General features: G+C 37.9%; 1 protein-coding gene across 4 annotated transcripts in view; it reads right to left on the reverse strand.

The window, feature by feature from the left end:
* The window catches only part of SLC30A6 (solute carrier family 30 member 6), a 66,621-nt gene extending 54,876 nt beyond the window's left edge, over positions 1-11,745 (reverse strand). For all 4 annotated transcript variants that reach the window (XR_009521470.1, XR_009521471.1, XM_060026869.1 and 1 more), the window contains exons 1-4: positions 11,696-11,745; positions 7,243-7,329; positions 2,048-2,132; positions 986-1,028 (exon numbers count right to left, since the gene is read on the reverse strand). Coding sequence is in view for 2 of the 4 variants with exons in the window: in XM_060026869.1 (XP_059882852.1) it covers positions 986-1,028; positions 2,048-2,132; positions 7,243-7,329; positions 11,696-11,698 (218 nt within the window). In the remaining 2 variants the exon portion in view is untranslated. The remainder of the gene's footprint in view (positions 1-985; positions 1,029-2,047; positions 2,133-7,242; positions 7,330-11,695) is intronic.
* Positions 11,746-14,647: the final 2,902 nt, after the last annotated feature.

Below are 14,647 nucleotides of genomic sequence, written 5' to 3' on the forward strand. Positions count from 1 at the left end.
TAAAGAAAACTTCATAAATTCAGTGCAACAAACCTTTTTTTTAGTTTAATTTTATTGTTTTATTCAAAATAGGACATTTACACAGAAATGTGCATAAAGCACATATGTACATTTTAACAAATAGAAAAAAAACACCCATTTAACCACCAATCAAGGTCAGGAGTAAAACACTGGGGAAGCATTCTGGAGGTCTCTTTTCTGTTTTTCAAATGAAGTATATATAGTTGATAACAAATTCCTTATTAGCTTCAAAACATTAAGAAGGGTCTTCGCTGGTACCACAGTGGTTAAGAATCTGCCTGCCAATGCAGGGGACACGGGTTTGAGCCCTGGTCCAGGAAGATCACACATGCCACGGAGCAACTATGCCCATGTGCCACAACTACTGAGCCTGCGCTCTAAAGCCCACTAGAGCCCGCAAGCTACAACTAGTGAGCCTGCATTCCACAACTACTGAAGCCTGTGCGCCTAGAGCCTGTGCTCTGCAACAAGAAAAGCCACTGCAATGAGAGCCCACACACTACAACAAAGAATAGCCCCTGCTTGCCGCAACTAGAGAAAGACCGCACACAGCAACGAAGACCCAGTGCAGCTAAAAATAAATTAATTAATTAATTTAAAAAAAAACAACACCACAACACTAAGGAGGGGACTTCCCTGGTGGCACAATGGTTAAGAATCTGCCTGCCAATGCAGGGGACACAGGTTCGATCCCTGGTCTGTGAGGATCCCACAAACCATGGAGCAACTAAGCCCGCATGCCACAACTACTGAAGCCCTCACGCCTAGAGCCGGTGCTCTGCAACAAGAGAAGCCACCGCAGTGAGAAGCCCGCGCACCGCAATGAAGAGTAGCTCCCACTTGACACAACTAGAGAAAGCCCGCGCATAGCAATGAAGACCCAACACAGCCATAAATAAATAAGTAAATAGGTAAGGAAGGAAGGAAGGAAGTAAAAACATTAAGGAGCGTTTTTAAAACTTACCTAAAAAGATCAAAAATGGTCAGGTAAGTATAGGCAGTTAAAGCTGCAAAACAACAAAAAGACTGATTAAAATGTTACTGAATCCATTGTTAGGAAATACAGCAAATCACCAAAACTGTTCATAACAGGGACATCCATCACCAGAAAACATGAGTCACTGATTAATCTCATATGTTGGCAATTATCTAGTAAATTTGACTAATACATGTAGCCAAAGTTGGTTAATACAAAAGCTTACTTTAGAACCTGATTTCTCCATCAGGAAAAAATGAAGCAGTATATGCTCAAAAGCCCTGAGATCAATTTTTTGCCTCCTTCTGTCATCGGAGTACTATTTTAAATGTATTTTTAAAATAGCAGGATGAAAATAATGGTAAATAAAAACGTAAGAGTCATGACACAAGAAAAATATTAGATTTCCCTTTTCAAGGAAAACTCAATAAATCATAAAATTTTATTTATACACTACATAAATTGAAGAACTAATCTCTCACATTAAAAGGAAATCTCACAAAAAAGATACATGCACCCCAATGTTCACAGCAGCACTATTTATAAAACAGACTCACAGGTATAGAAAACAAACTAGTGGTTACCAGTGGGAAAGGGGCAAGATAAGGGTAAGAGATTAAGATATACAAACCACTATGTATAAAATAGATAAGCAACAAGGATCAATTGTACAGCACAGGGAATTATAGCCATTATTTTGCAATAATTTTTAGTGGAGTATAATCTATAAAAATACTGAATCACTATGCTGTATACCTGAAACTAATATAATAATGTAAATCAATACCTCAATTAAAAAATAAAAAGAAATCTTAGTTTTTCAAATAGATTTAAATTTTTTTTTAAAAAAAAGCTCATTTTAGATAATGCCTAACAACTGAACCAAATTTTATAGTTTACAAAGTACTTTTGGAATAGATTTTCTCATTTAAATCTTTTGAGTTATAGTTCAGAATAATATATTCTATGTAAAGGACGACATACCTTTATTTATTATGAGAACAATAAAAGTGAAATAATTAACTCCTAAAAATAAGAATAGTGACATACCTATACTATTAGTGGAACTGCACCACATTAGCAGGAAGCCAGTACATGTTAAGTTTATTGCACCAAAGAGCAGTATCTTCCAGGACTGTGAAAAAGAAAATCATTCTTATTTGTACAATGCTGACAAACTTCTCTGGGTCCATTCAAGTTGCTGTGATTCATACTCTAATATTCAAAGGAATAAGCACAACTTGTTTCAAAAAGTTGAAGTGCCACATTTTCTAAAACTACCAAAATTATCATCAAACAAGTTACTATTATAATATATAAGCCTAAACGAATAATTCTAGAAGGGGAATTATTCTAGAGAAAATAAATTCTGACACACAAACTCTCAAATAGTTGAGAAAATATACTGACATTTGAATATAATTTTGTCTCCATAAACATGTAGAGACAATGATAAAAACAAATGGGGCAAAATGTAAAGCAATTGATGAATCTGAATAAATGGTATAAGGGAGTTCCTTATACTCATAACATTTCTGTAAGTTTGATGGTACATCAAAATAAAGTTACCCTGCCCACCCATCCACCAAAAAAGAGCAGTACTTGGTTATTTACCAAGTAAATTGTATGAAATAGGACTGCAAAAGAGGGGAAGATTACCACAGTTTAGAAGTTCACAGAAAAGGGAGGATCTGAGATACACCTTGAAATAGCTAGGATTTAGAGGGAGGAGGAAGAGCATTCTAAAAATAAAGGAAGAAGAGATCAAGTGAAGTGTTTTTTATTTTTGTTCTGCTCCTCTCCCTATAAAGGGAGACCTATGCTTGTTTGAAAGTAGAGATGAAATAAATTAGTGAAAAGGTAGTTATTTTGAGGTGTTAAAATTAAACATGTAATTGCTAAGGTCAAGTATGGTATGGGATAGAATGGTTTCACAATACAGATGAAAGGTGTAGGTCTAGAAAGGAAGAACACCACCCGTGAGAAAGTGAGAAGGGTAAGAAGGTAACGGAGGAGAAAGAGAACTTGTAAGGCAGAAAGAAATGACAGTGATGTAACACAGAGGTAACAGTCTTGAAAGGAAGACGCAAGGCCATTTTCTAAAATTAGGGGATATGATAAAGTAGCACTGGAAACTTAAATCTAGAAGAGGATCTGCAGAATAGATGTTATGGTGAATATACTATTGAATCATCAAAAAGAAGAACAATAATTACCAACATGAATTTATGGTAGACACCATTGTGGAACTTCCTCTACACCCACGAGCAAAACCAGAAAACCAAGTGAGATAGGGATGTTAGAGACCTGAGAACTGATATGATAGGTTAACAAGACAAGGGACTCTAATACTAGTGAGAACATTAATGAAATGACTGGATATGGGGTCTAGTCAGGACAGGGATTCAACAGCAGTCAGAAAAGGAGGATAAAGCATTTAATGCATGCAGTTCTAATGCTGAATCAAGCTATTAATCAACAAATATTTAAGTATCTATTTTGTAACAGACACTATTCTAGGCACTGGAGATACAGCAGTGAACAAAACACGGACCTTATAATCCAGGTGAGGTGACAGACAATAAGCAAATATATAAGGTCAGGTGGTGATAAGTGCTAAAAGAAAAAATACAGTAAGAACACAGTAAATGGAAGACATGGAAGAGCTGCTCTTCTAGATAGGGTGGTCAGAAAAGACTCCTTTGGTAAGGCGACATGTGACCAGAAATCAGAAAGAGGCAAAGGTGCTAAGCATGCAGATATCTGGGAGAGAAAATGGGAACCACAGTGCAAATTCTTTGAGATAGAAGAATGGCTGAGGACAGTTAGACAAGAGAGCTGAGAGGGAGTCTGGGGCTACATCAAGTAGTGTCATGTATGCCAGGAAAAGAATTGGGATGTATTCCAGATGAGATGGAAAGTGACTTAGGCTTCATTTTAAAAAGCTCATTCAGCTACCCTATGTAGAATATACTGCATAGGGGCAAGGATGAAAGTAGGAAGACCATTTAGAATGTGATTGCAATAAACCATGTGGGAAATGATGGTGGCTTTGAATGTGGTAGGAAGGTGTTAAGAGTCCGATTCTGGGCTTCCCTGGTGGCGCAGTGGTTGAGAGTCCACCTGCCGATGCAGGGGACAGGGGTTCGTGCCCCGGTCCGGGAAGATCCCACATGCCGCGGAACGGCTGGGCCCGTGAGCCATGGCTGCTGAGCCTGCGCGTCCGGAGCCTGTGCTCTGCAACAGGAGAGGCCACAACAGTGAGAGGCCCGCGTATCGCCAAAAAAAAAAAAAAAGAGTCAGATTCTGTGTATTATACTGAAGATAGAGCCGGCAAGAATTACTTATAAAGCAGATGTGAGGAGTGAGGGAGAGATTGGTAAAAGTGACTCCAAGGTTTCTGGCCTGAGCCATGTAGTGAAGGAGTGATAGAAAATCAAAGTTCAGGTTTGATCATACTAAATTTGAGATGCCTATTAGATATCCAGGTGAAAATGTTGAGAAGTCCATTATATATAGGAATTGGAGGTAGAGAAGAAGATAGGGACTGAGATATAAATATAGGGTCATCAGCATATGGTAATGAAAGTAAACAAGAGAGGCCAGAGCTCCATAAGCCCTGGGACACTCCAAAACTTAAAGAGGTCAGAAAGATGAGAGGAAAGTAAGAAAGGAGACTAAAAATAATGGCCAAGTAAGTAGGAGGAAAATCAAGAGTGGCATTTCAGAGTTCAAATGAATAAAACTGCTTTAAGGTGGAAGAGACTGTTTTTCGTCAAATGCCACTGAAGGTCAAATAAGATGGGAAATGAGGATGACCATTGCTTTTGGCAACACAGAAGTTATTAGTTACCTTGTAAAAGCTGTTTCTGTGGATAAGTGGGGACTAGAATCAGACTGGTTTTGTTTAATAGAAACAGGCAGGAGAGAAAGTGAACAAAGAGAGTAAAGACAATTCTTCTACGTACTTTTGTATAAGAGGAAGCAGAGAAAGGAAGCAGTAGCTGAGAGTGGAATATATGGCATGTAATTATGACGCAAGAAGGAGAAGGAGAATGATTCAAGAAGGAACAACAATGCAAGAGACAGAAGGAACCATTATAGAAATGCTGTCTTTGAGTAGGCAACAGTGGAAGAATTGGCCTTATATAGCAGATCAGACAGTTCATCCACAAAATAGGAGGGAAGGCAGAGTGTTGGTAGATATGCTAATGACAGGATGCAGAAGTTTTCTCCTGATTACTTCTTTTCCCTCAGCGAAACAGGAAGCAAGATGAACAGGTTAGAATGGGGATGAATAAGCTTTTGGGAGTTTGAGCACAGAAGTGAAAGAAAATGGTATGAAACTGTCACTTAGGAAACTGGAAACTGAATAAACTAGGAACATACAATATGGGCCACACTAATGGCATACTTGATCATGAATTTAAAGTGAGACCAGTCAGCATGGTTTTGTGTTTTTTTTAAGGCTACATTCTGTTGCTTGCATGCAGGTACAGAGTAGGAAAAAAGTGGACTTAATGAGGTTAAGGATTTGCCAAGGAAGTATGATAGACAGAAGAGGGGCACAAAGGAGTTGAAGGCATATGCAAGAAAATGAAAATGATGGACCAGAGAATCTAAATTGATAAGTAAGTAAATGAGGATAAGAGAGGTGAAAAATAGTGAAAATATAGCAGAGTAAAGGACTGGAGGCCCTAGTAATAGGAGTGAACTGGAAAGACAAGAGATAGTGACTGATGAGTAAAATGCTTAAATTGAGACAATGGGAGGATATAGTTATTACAAATGATAAGGTTTATGGTATGATCATAGGAGTGGATGGTTGGGAGGGATACAGGACAAGGTTATTTGTGGTGAGGAACTGAGAGGTAAGGATCTTCCACGTGAAATATGAAATCACCAAGAACTAAGACAGGAAAAGCAATGAAGAGATAAGCCAGGTGTACCTCTTAAGATTTAAATTATGATAGAGGTTGTCTGTACAATTCAGGTGTTCCTATACTCGTTTTGTTCCTACTACCTATTCTGTGGTATACTATGCTTCAATGAAGTGTACTGTTAAAGAACTTGCTGCTTCCTCCTGCAATATAGTTGCTTTCCATCAACATCATAAAGCTATAACTATCTGTTCTCAAGAGATCATCCTAAGGACTTCCCTGGTGGTCCAGTGGTTAAGAATCCACCTTCCAATGCAGGGGACTCAAGTTAGAGCCCTGGTTGGGGAACTAAGATCTCACATGCCACGGGGCAACTAAGCCCGCACACCGCAATAAAAGATCCTGTGTGCCACAACTAAGACCTGATGCGGCCAAATAAATAAATAATTTTTTTTTTTTTAAAAAGAGATCATCCTAAATGACTAAATACAAAAGAAGCAGATAAATTTCCTACCCATGGCTCTCAGAGTTTAACATTCAGAGATGATAATATTTCCAAATACTAGAATTAATGAGTTTTGACCATATCCCAAAGTTTTAGAAACAGGAGATATAGTGGTAAAAAACAAAGAAAAGAAGTCTTTAGTTTAGTATTGTAATACGTGGTCAATATCATTGCTACTGCTTATTATGTTACATTGAAGCTAGGATTATTTAAAATTCATCAAGTATTTGCTGGGTGCTTATTTTGTACTTCTATTAAAAAATGAGGGGATATATGTATATGTATAGCTGATTAACTTTGTTATATGGCAGAAACTAACACAACATTGTAAAACAATTATACTCCAATAAAGATGTTTAAAAAAAAAGTGAGCAAAAGAGACATAGTCACTGCCCTCAGGGAGCTTACAGTATAAGACAATAATGAGAACAATGACAACAGAATAGTAATTAGAAGGTCTACACTGGTGACCAAAAAGGGTATCTATCAATTGTCTATTTATAGTCTCAAAGCATAACTTATTTTTTCTGCCTTACATTAAAAATGAGAAAACTTGGCTTCAGACCACACCCACTTAATTTGCTAAAAAAACTAACAACATAAGGCTATCACCAAACAATTTTTCTTCAAAATTCTTTAGAATTAGAATAAAAACTAACCAAAGCCTAGCTTCCTCCCAGGCAAAACAACTGTATACTAAAGTTCTGTAATTTTACATTAAAAATTACTTATCCAACATAAAAAAATGAAAACAATGTGATGGATCAAGAGTGATTTCTATTTGCCTTAAAAATTACCTTTCTTCAATGTTATGTTTGTGCAATAATTAAAATTAGGGTTAAGGAATAAAAATAACTTACCCTTCGATCAGCTGCTACAAGTCTAAATTCCTGCAATAACTTGCCAAAAAAAGATCTTTGTGGTTTTCTAAAGAGATGAATTGTCCCCTTTAAAGCAAACAAAAGTACACAAATCAGCATTTAAGTATCTAATCTTCTTCATTCCTGCGATATAGTAATAACAACTAACATTTCTTGAATGCTCATTATGTCCCAAGCAATTATTCTAGACATTTTGCATGTATTTACCTATTTAAGACTCACAATCATCTATGTGGTGGAAACAATTTTTAGTAAATTGTCTAAGCACACAATGCTAGTAATGGCTGAGCAGGAATTCAAACCCAGGCATTTTAGCTCTAGACCAAACTCTTTTTTTTTTTAATGGATTAGGCAATTTTGAACCAGAAAACCAGTTTGCCAAATAGCTTTATTGAAAAGAAACTATTACAATTTACCTAATTAAAGCTTTATATATGAAAGGTTTGGCAACTATTATTACAGGAAAACCTCTGAGTTTCTCGCTCAGGCATTCAAAGTATCTGACATCCTAGCTAGCTTCCATGGTCCCTGCTAGTACACGGTATGGTACTAGCAGAGAAAGGTCACGGCAGTGGGGTTACCAATGAGAGAAGAGACTGAGTGGTGATTACAGTGGGATTTAATACTCAAGTTCAGGAAACCATGTAAGAAAGCCTTAACATAAAGGAGAGCTCAAGCACACATAGGAAATTAGCCTGTGATTAAGGTAGTATCCAGTATCAGTGGGAGAAAGTATGAGTTATTCAATAAATAGTATTTGGAAAAAGGTAAAGTTGGATCCTTACTACTCACTCTAATTTTTCATTATTTTAAAATCAAAATATAAAACAACAGAATAATTGAAGAAACTCATGGATGTGTAATTTTATAATCTTGTATGTGGAGAAGACTTTTCTTAATAGGACATAAAACCAAGAAGCTGTAAAGGGGAAAAAATTGATCAATTTTACTACACTTTCATGATGGGAATACAATACAAAAAACAAACAAAAAAACACCCTGGAAAAATAAGCTGTGAAAATCTTTGTTATTACAAAAGCAAAGTAATTGTTTCTAGGGGAAGAAAAACCCTTCACAATTTTCAACGGGTCATACATAATAATTTGATTGCTAAGTGCCATGTACTTAAATTTTTGGATTTTAATTTTAACAAAACATTTTCTTAGATGGTAAAGGCCACAATCACTATAACAACCATACTACATTTCTACCCCATTAAAGTTGGCCAATTTGATTCAAACACTGAAGCTCCACAGATAGCAATGGAATTAGATTAAAAATGTGAAAAACTTTCAGATCCAATTCAAGCAGAGCTATGATTTTCCTATAGTCAGCATCTAGAAACATCTCAATAGTTATAAAATGATACATTCCATTTCTTCAAGTTTTACATGTCATTAGTTGCATTATGTTTAGACTCAGGAAAGGCAGAAAATAGGCTGAGCTCTAGAAATCTGGCATTAACAAAAACAGCAAAATGTTGATAACTGTCGAGGCCAAGTTATGGCTACATGGGGGCTCATTATATTATATTCTCTCTACTTTTGTGTATGTATGAAAATTTCCACAATAAAAAGTTAAAGTAAAAAATATTTTAAAAAATGTAAAAATAAAGCATCATGAAAAACGTGCAACTAATTTTCATATCCAAATAAAGACCAGTGTATATGTATAACCCTAAGGCTCTGCTAAACCAATTCAGTTGAAAAGGAACAGTATGCTATTTTCACCTGGGATGTTAATAAATGCTAATGTCAACAAACATACTGTAGTCTTAAAGAATTATGTGTGGATATTTTGGTCCCAAAGATAAATTCTACTTAATACTGGTATCCTTGAATATCTTCTAACTTTAGCCCATTTTAAATTATTTCAGTTACTTTAAGTTTCAGGTTAAAGGACTTCCCTGGTGGTCCGGTGGCTAAGACTCTGAGCTGGGGGCCTGGGTTCGATCCCTGATCAGGGAACTAGATCCCACATGCTGCAACTAAAGGTTCGCATGCCGCAACTAAAGATCCTGCACGCCGCAACCAAGACCCAGCGCAAACAAATGAATAAATAAAAATATTTTTAAAAATAGTTTCAGGTTAAGACAATCAATAAGGTTTCTAAAAGGCAGAGGGCCATTTCTGATGCCATTCTGATAGTGGGGGAAAACCCACAAAAATCCTAATTTTCACGTCACTCTTTCCAAAATTATATTGGCTCTCCACTGCTATCAGGATAAACTCCAAATTTTACAACTTGGAACTCAATGCCTTCAATGAGTTAGCCTCAGTTTCTTTCCATTTTTTCCTCTTGCTCCAGATAAGAATCCTGAACTCCAATTAAACTGCTGTTCTCCTTGTCTCATGATCTCATGAGACAAGTATGAGATCTCTCATGAGATCTCATACCATTCTAGAGTAAAAAGGCCAGACTCATCTAATCCAAGCACTAATAGCCCTGAAGCACTTAGCAAGTTACCTGACCTCTCTGTTTCCTCATCCAAATGAGAGTAATGAATAGTAGATTAAGAGTACTGGAGTAAGGGACAAAGTACTAAGTTTACTGGTTCACTTCCTACATGAAGCCTTATTAGATTATTCAAACTATAGAGTTTTTTATGCCACTTGCTTTGTAATGAACCACAGGCTAGCCTTCATCTTGTCATCTTGCATGGTAAGTTAATTTTTTAGTAACTTCACTAATGACAAGGGCTATATTTCCTTGACATATTCTAAGAAAGCACTACGTTTTGCACATAGCATGTTATTAATAAATAATACATAATGGGTAACTTTAAAAATAAAACTTAAATGCTACTATTTCCCTTATTACTAATGTTTCATGCATAAAAATATACTGCCATGGTCACTTATTCAGTGTTCTATAAAACAGATATTTATTGAAAACTTCCTCTGGGCCAGGCACTGTACAAAAGGCTCTGGGGAGATCAGAGTGAATACATAGGTCCTCCTCTCAAAAAGCTTACAGCCTAGGAAGTGAGAAAGACAAGTGAATACACAACTTTAACATAGTCTGGTAAAATGCACCAGATGTTACTGGTAAAAAGCACCCTCACAGGAGCGTAAAGGAGGCACTTAATAGGATGTTTAGACATGGCAGAAAGGCTCATGAAAGAGACTAAAGGACATGTTAAGGGTTATACTGATAAGGATGGCAAGACAGGAAATGGAGAGCAATTCTGGCGAGAGAAGAGCATATATGAATTCGGTGCAAAGGTCTAATTCTTAGAGCACAATCTGCAAGCTGTTCACTGTAGCTGGAATATGGTGTATGTATGTGTAAAAAGAGGCTGTAAAGGTAAGAAGCTAGACTACAGATATCTTTGCTTGCCATACTAAACAGAACTTTAGCTTTCAAGCTAAAGGAAAAAAAAACGGAAGAATTTTAAGCAAGGGAGTGGCATGGTCAAGTTTTAGAAACTTAACTCTGGCTACACAGTGGTGAATGTTTTGAAGGAGCACACAGCTATTTGGTCAGCAAAAAAAGTAAATTTTTACCCACTTTCTGCATGTAAAGGAAGGATTACAGGAAATTTAGAAAATATTTTCAAATATGTGAATAAGACATTTTTTCGACCATATCCACTCAAGGAAAAAACTCAGAGTGACAGTGCTGGGGCACAGAAACGTGGTCCTTTTATCATATACAGGCTATCAATAAGAGACCCATGAATTTTCTGATACTATGGTGTGTACCTCTTTTGACACTGAAATCACAATCAACTGCTTATCCTTAGATAAAATTCAGAGAGCTATATATTTGATTTCTAAAGGAATAAAATGACTAACACCTCTAACAAAATTTAAATACCACATCCCCAAAGCCATAAGGTATATTGGGATCTACAAACGCATACAAAAAATAAGCTGCAGTAAGAGGCACTATCAACACCTTGACTTTCGCCAGTCTTTGGCCTTCTGAAAGCTGCTGCCATACCCGGCTGTCGCACTCGATAAAGGCAAACTGGAGACTGGGGCGTCAGCCTCAATACCCTACTAACCATCCTCTTTTATTTTCACCAGTGTTATCGTCACTACTGTAAGCATCACTAATACGGTCGTTGCTGCTGCGGACTTGTTTTCTGACCTTTTGTTGATGTTGTAGTCGCTGACACTGGCAAAGACTTTTATTTCTATATCAAGGATGTCATTGCAGGGAAGAGTCATAAACTCGCCCAGAGCCGAAAGGTTGGCCTGGAGCGGGGCCGGGGTCCGGAACAGCAAAGGAACCGGGTGAGGGAGCGAGGGAGCATCAGAGCTCTGGTGGCACGCTCTCGGACGCCAGCCGCTCCTCCCGGGGACCCCGAGCATAAGTCCGACGACCCCACCTCTGGGTGGCTGAGGCATTTCAAGGCCGCTTCAGAACCAGAAAGGATAAGAGGAATCATTTACGACAGAAACCCTCACAACCCCGGCCAACTCACCATGATAAGGAGCGGCACAGCTCCCGCCGGAAGACGGCCTAGGAGCTGGTTTTTCCCTAGAGCGGAAGGGGGTTGGGCATCAGAGGCCGATTGGCTGCGAGCGACGCGGGGGCGGAAGTGCGTACACCGGCCTCAGGGTCCCACTCCCCCTTCCCGGCTGCCCCTGCGTTCTATAGAGGCGAAGGTGGCGGCTAGAGCGACTCCTCAGCTCCCTGCCGACTTGTGGGTGCAGAGGTACGCGCTGAGGTCTTTGTCAAGAAGCAATTAGGGTTTCTTTGTAATGTTAGAAAAGTTTTATTGAGTCCTGAAGCGCTTTTACCTATGTTGTGTTATTTAATTTTTGCAATACCTTACGAAATAGATTACATTCCCATTTTTCAACTGAGGAACCAGGATTAAGAAACTTGCCCAGAGACATACATCTAGTTTGCTGTAGTAGCTGAATTTGAACTCAGGCCGACTAATGACGGACTACTGTGTTGTGCTTCCTAAAATACTACTTCAATTCTATAAGATTAATTTTATTTTATAAAAGGAAAATAAAACACAGCGAAATGTAATTCATTGGACAGAAATTGAATATGTAGTACGTGTGTATCAGGTACTGATTTCATGAAAATGATATGCTAGTAAGAAGAGACAAAACAAGTAGGAGAAGGAAATTTTTAAAATATATCGGTAAGTAGTGCCATTTAGAAAATAGGAAAAAAAAAAAGAAAATAGGGTAATGGTATAGAGAGTAACTGGGTCACTAATTTAGAGAGGTAGTCAGAGAAAGCTTCTCTAAGAAGATTAAATTTGACTTCCAAATGGCAAGTCTTTCTGTGAAGTTTTTTCTAGGAAGAATAAGTAATGCAAATACCTAAGTAAAACAAGCAAGGGTGTTTTAAGATCAGAAAGAATGTCTGAAAGTATGTCTGGAGAGTTGTGCCTGAGGGGAAGAAACAAAGAGAAGATCTAAGTGATAAACAGGGGCCAGATCAAGTCGGAATTTCTAATTAGGGGTAAAGAGCTTGGTTTTTTTTTTTTTTTTTCTGAGACCGGAAGCCAGTGGATGGTTTTAACAACGGAGTGACCTTCTACATTTTGGCTGTGGTATGGAGAATGAACTGTAGATGGAAGATAATAGCTAACATTTATTAAGCACTTATGTGGTAAGCACTATTACTAAGAACTTAATGTATCATCTCATTTACTCCTCATAACAGCCCTTTGATACAGGTACTATTGTTAGCCTCTACTTGGAAAGTTGTGTGCCAAGGTAACACACCTAGTCAAAGGTGGACCTGGAATTCTGTACACCATAGTTTTAAAGCCTTACCAACTACTCAGTACTTGCTACTTCTGGACAGGATTAGAATCAAGAAGGCAAGTTAGAACATTATTGCTTCATTTACCCTGAGCAAATCATTCTCAATTCTTTTTTTTTTTTTAATATTTATTTATTTGGTTGTGCCAGGTCTTAGTTGCAGCAGGTGGGCTCCTTAGTTGTGGCATGCGAACTCTTAGTTGTGGCTTGCATGTGGGATCTAGTTCCCTGACCTGGGATCCAGCCCGGGCGCCCTGCATTGGGAGTGCAGAGTCTTAACCACCGTGCCACCAGGGAAGTCCCCATTCTTGATTCTTGAAGTTTCTTTACAGTCTTTTTTTTTTTTTTTTTTTTGTGGTACGCGGGCCTCTCACTGTTATGGCCTCTCCCGTTGCAGAGCACAGGCTCCGGACGCGCAGGCTCAGCAGCCATGGCTCACGGGCCCAGCCGCTCCGCGGCACGTGGGATCTTCCCGGACCAGGGCACGAACCCGTGTCCCCTGCATCGGCAGGTGGACTCTCAACCACTGCGCCACCAGGGAAGCCCCAGTCTTTTTTATTTTAACAAAACTGGAATCAAACAGTACATATTATTTATAGTCTGCCTACTTCATGTAAGGATGTATTGTGACATTTTTCCCGTGTCTTAATTTTCTAGAATATAGTTTTAGTGACCTTAGAGAATACAATCATAGGCATGTGCCTTAATATCAATATATTTAACTAATTCCTTATTGATGAGTATAACAGGGTTTAGAGGTAGCAAAAATAAATCTCTCAAGCTATTTTAAGAAGAAGAAAAAAATCTAATACAGGGAATTGAGTAATTGATATAAAATCATAGGAAACAACTAGACAGAAGATCAACAATGAAACAGAAGACTTGAACAACACTATATACCTATTAGACCTACATATGTCTAGAATACACCATCCAACAACAGCATAATACACATTCTTCTCTGGTGTATATGGAGCATTCCCAGGACGGAACATTTGTTAGGCCATAAAATAATTTTCAGTAAATTTAAAGGGATTAAAATCATAGAAAATATGTTCTCCAAATATACTGGAATGAAATTAGAAATCCATAACAGAAGGAAATTTGGGATGCTCCCATCTGATGGAAATTTTAAAAACTTAGTCAATGGATCAAAGAAGAAATCACAAGAGAACTTAGAAAATACGTTGAGATGAATGAAAATTAAAACTCAACATACCAAAACTTATTGGATACAGCAAAAGCAGTTCTTAGAGGGAAATGTATAGCTGTAAATGCGTGTATTAAAAAAAGAAGGATCTCAAATCAATAACCTAACCTTCCATCTTAAGAAACTAGAAAAAGAAGAGCAAACTAAACTTCAAGCAAAAAGAAGGAAATAAAAGGACTTCCCTGGTGGTCCAGTGGTTAAGACTTCCACTTCCACTTCCACTTCCACTGCAGGAGGCACGGGTTTGATCCCTGGAGCTAAGGTCCCATGTGCTGTGTGGTGCGGCCAAAAAATTAAAATAAAAAGAAGGAAATAAAGCTTGGAGAGGAAATAAATGAAATAGAGAATAGAAAAACAATAGAGAGGGAATTCCCTGGCAGTCCAGTGGTTACAGTGGTTAGGACTCTCTGCTTTCACTGCAGGGACCCAGGGA

The sequence above is a fragment of the Delphinus delphis genome, chromosome 12 (genome assembly GCF_949987515.2).
Source record: "Delphinus delphis chromosome 12, mDelDel1.2, whole genome shotgun sequence".
Lineage (NCBI taxonomy): Eukaryota > Metazoa > Chordata > Mammalia > Artiodactyla > Delphinidae > Delphinus > Delphinus delphis.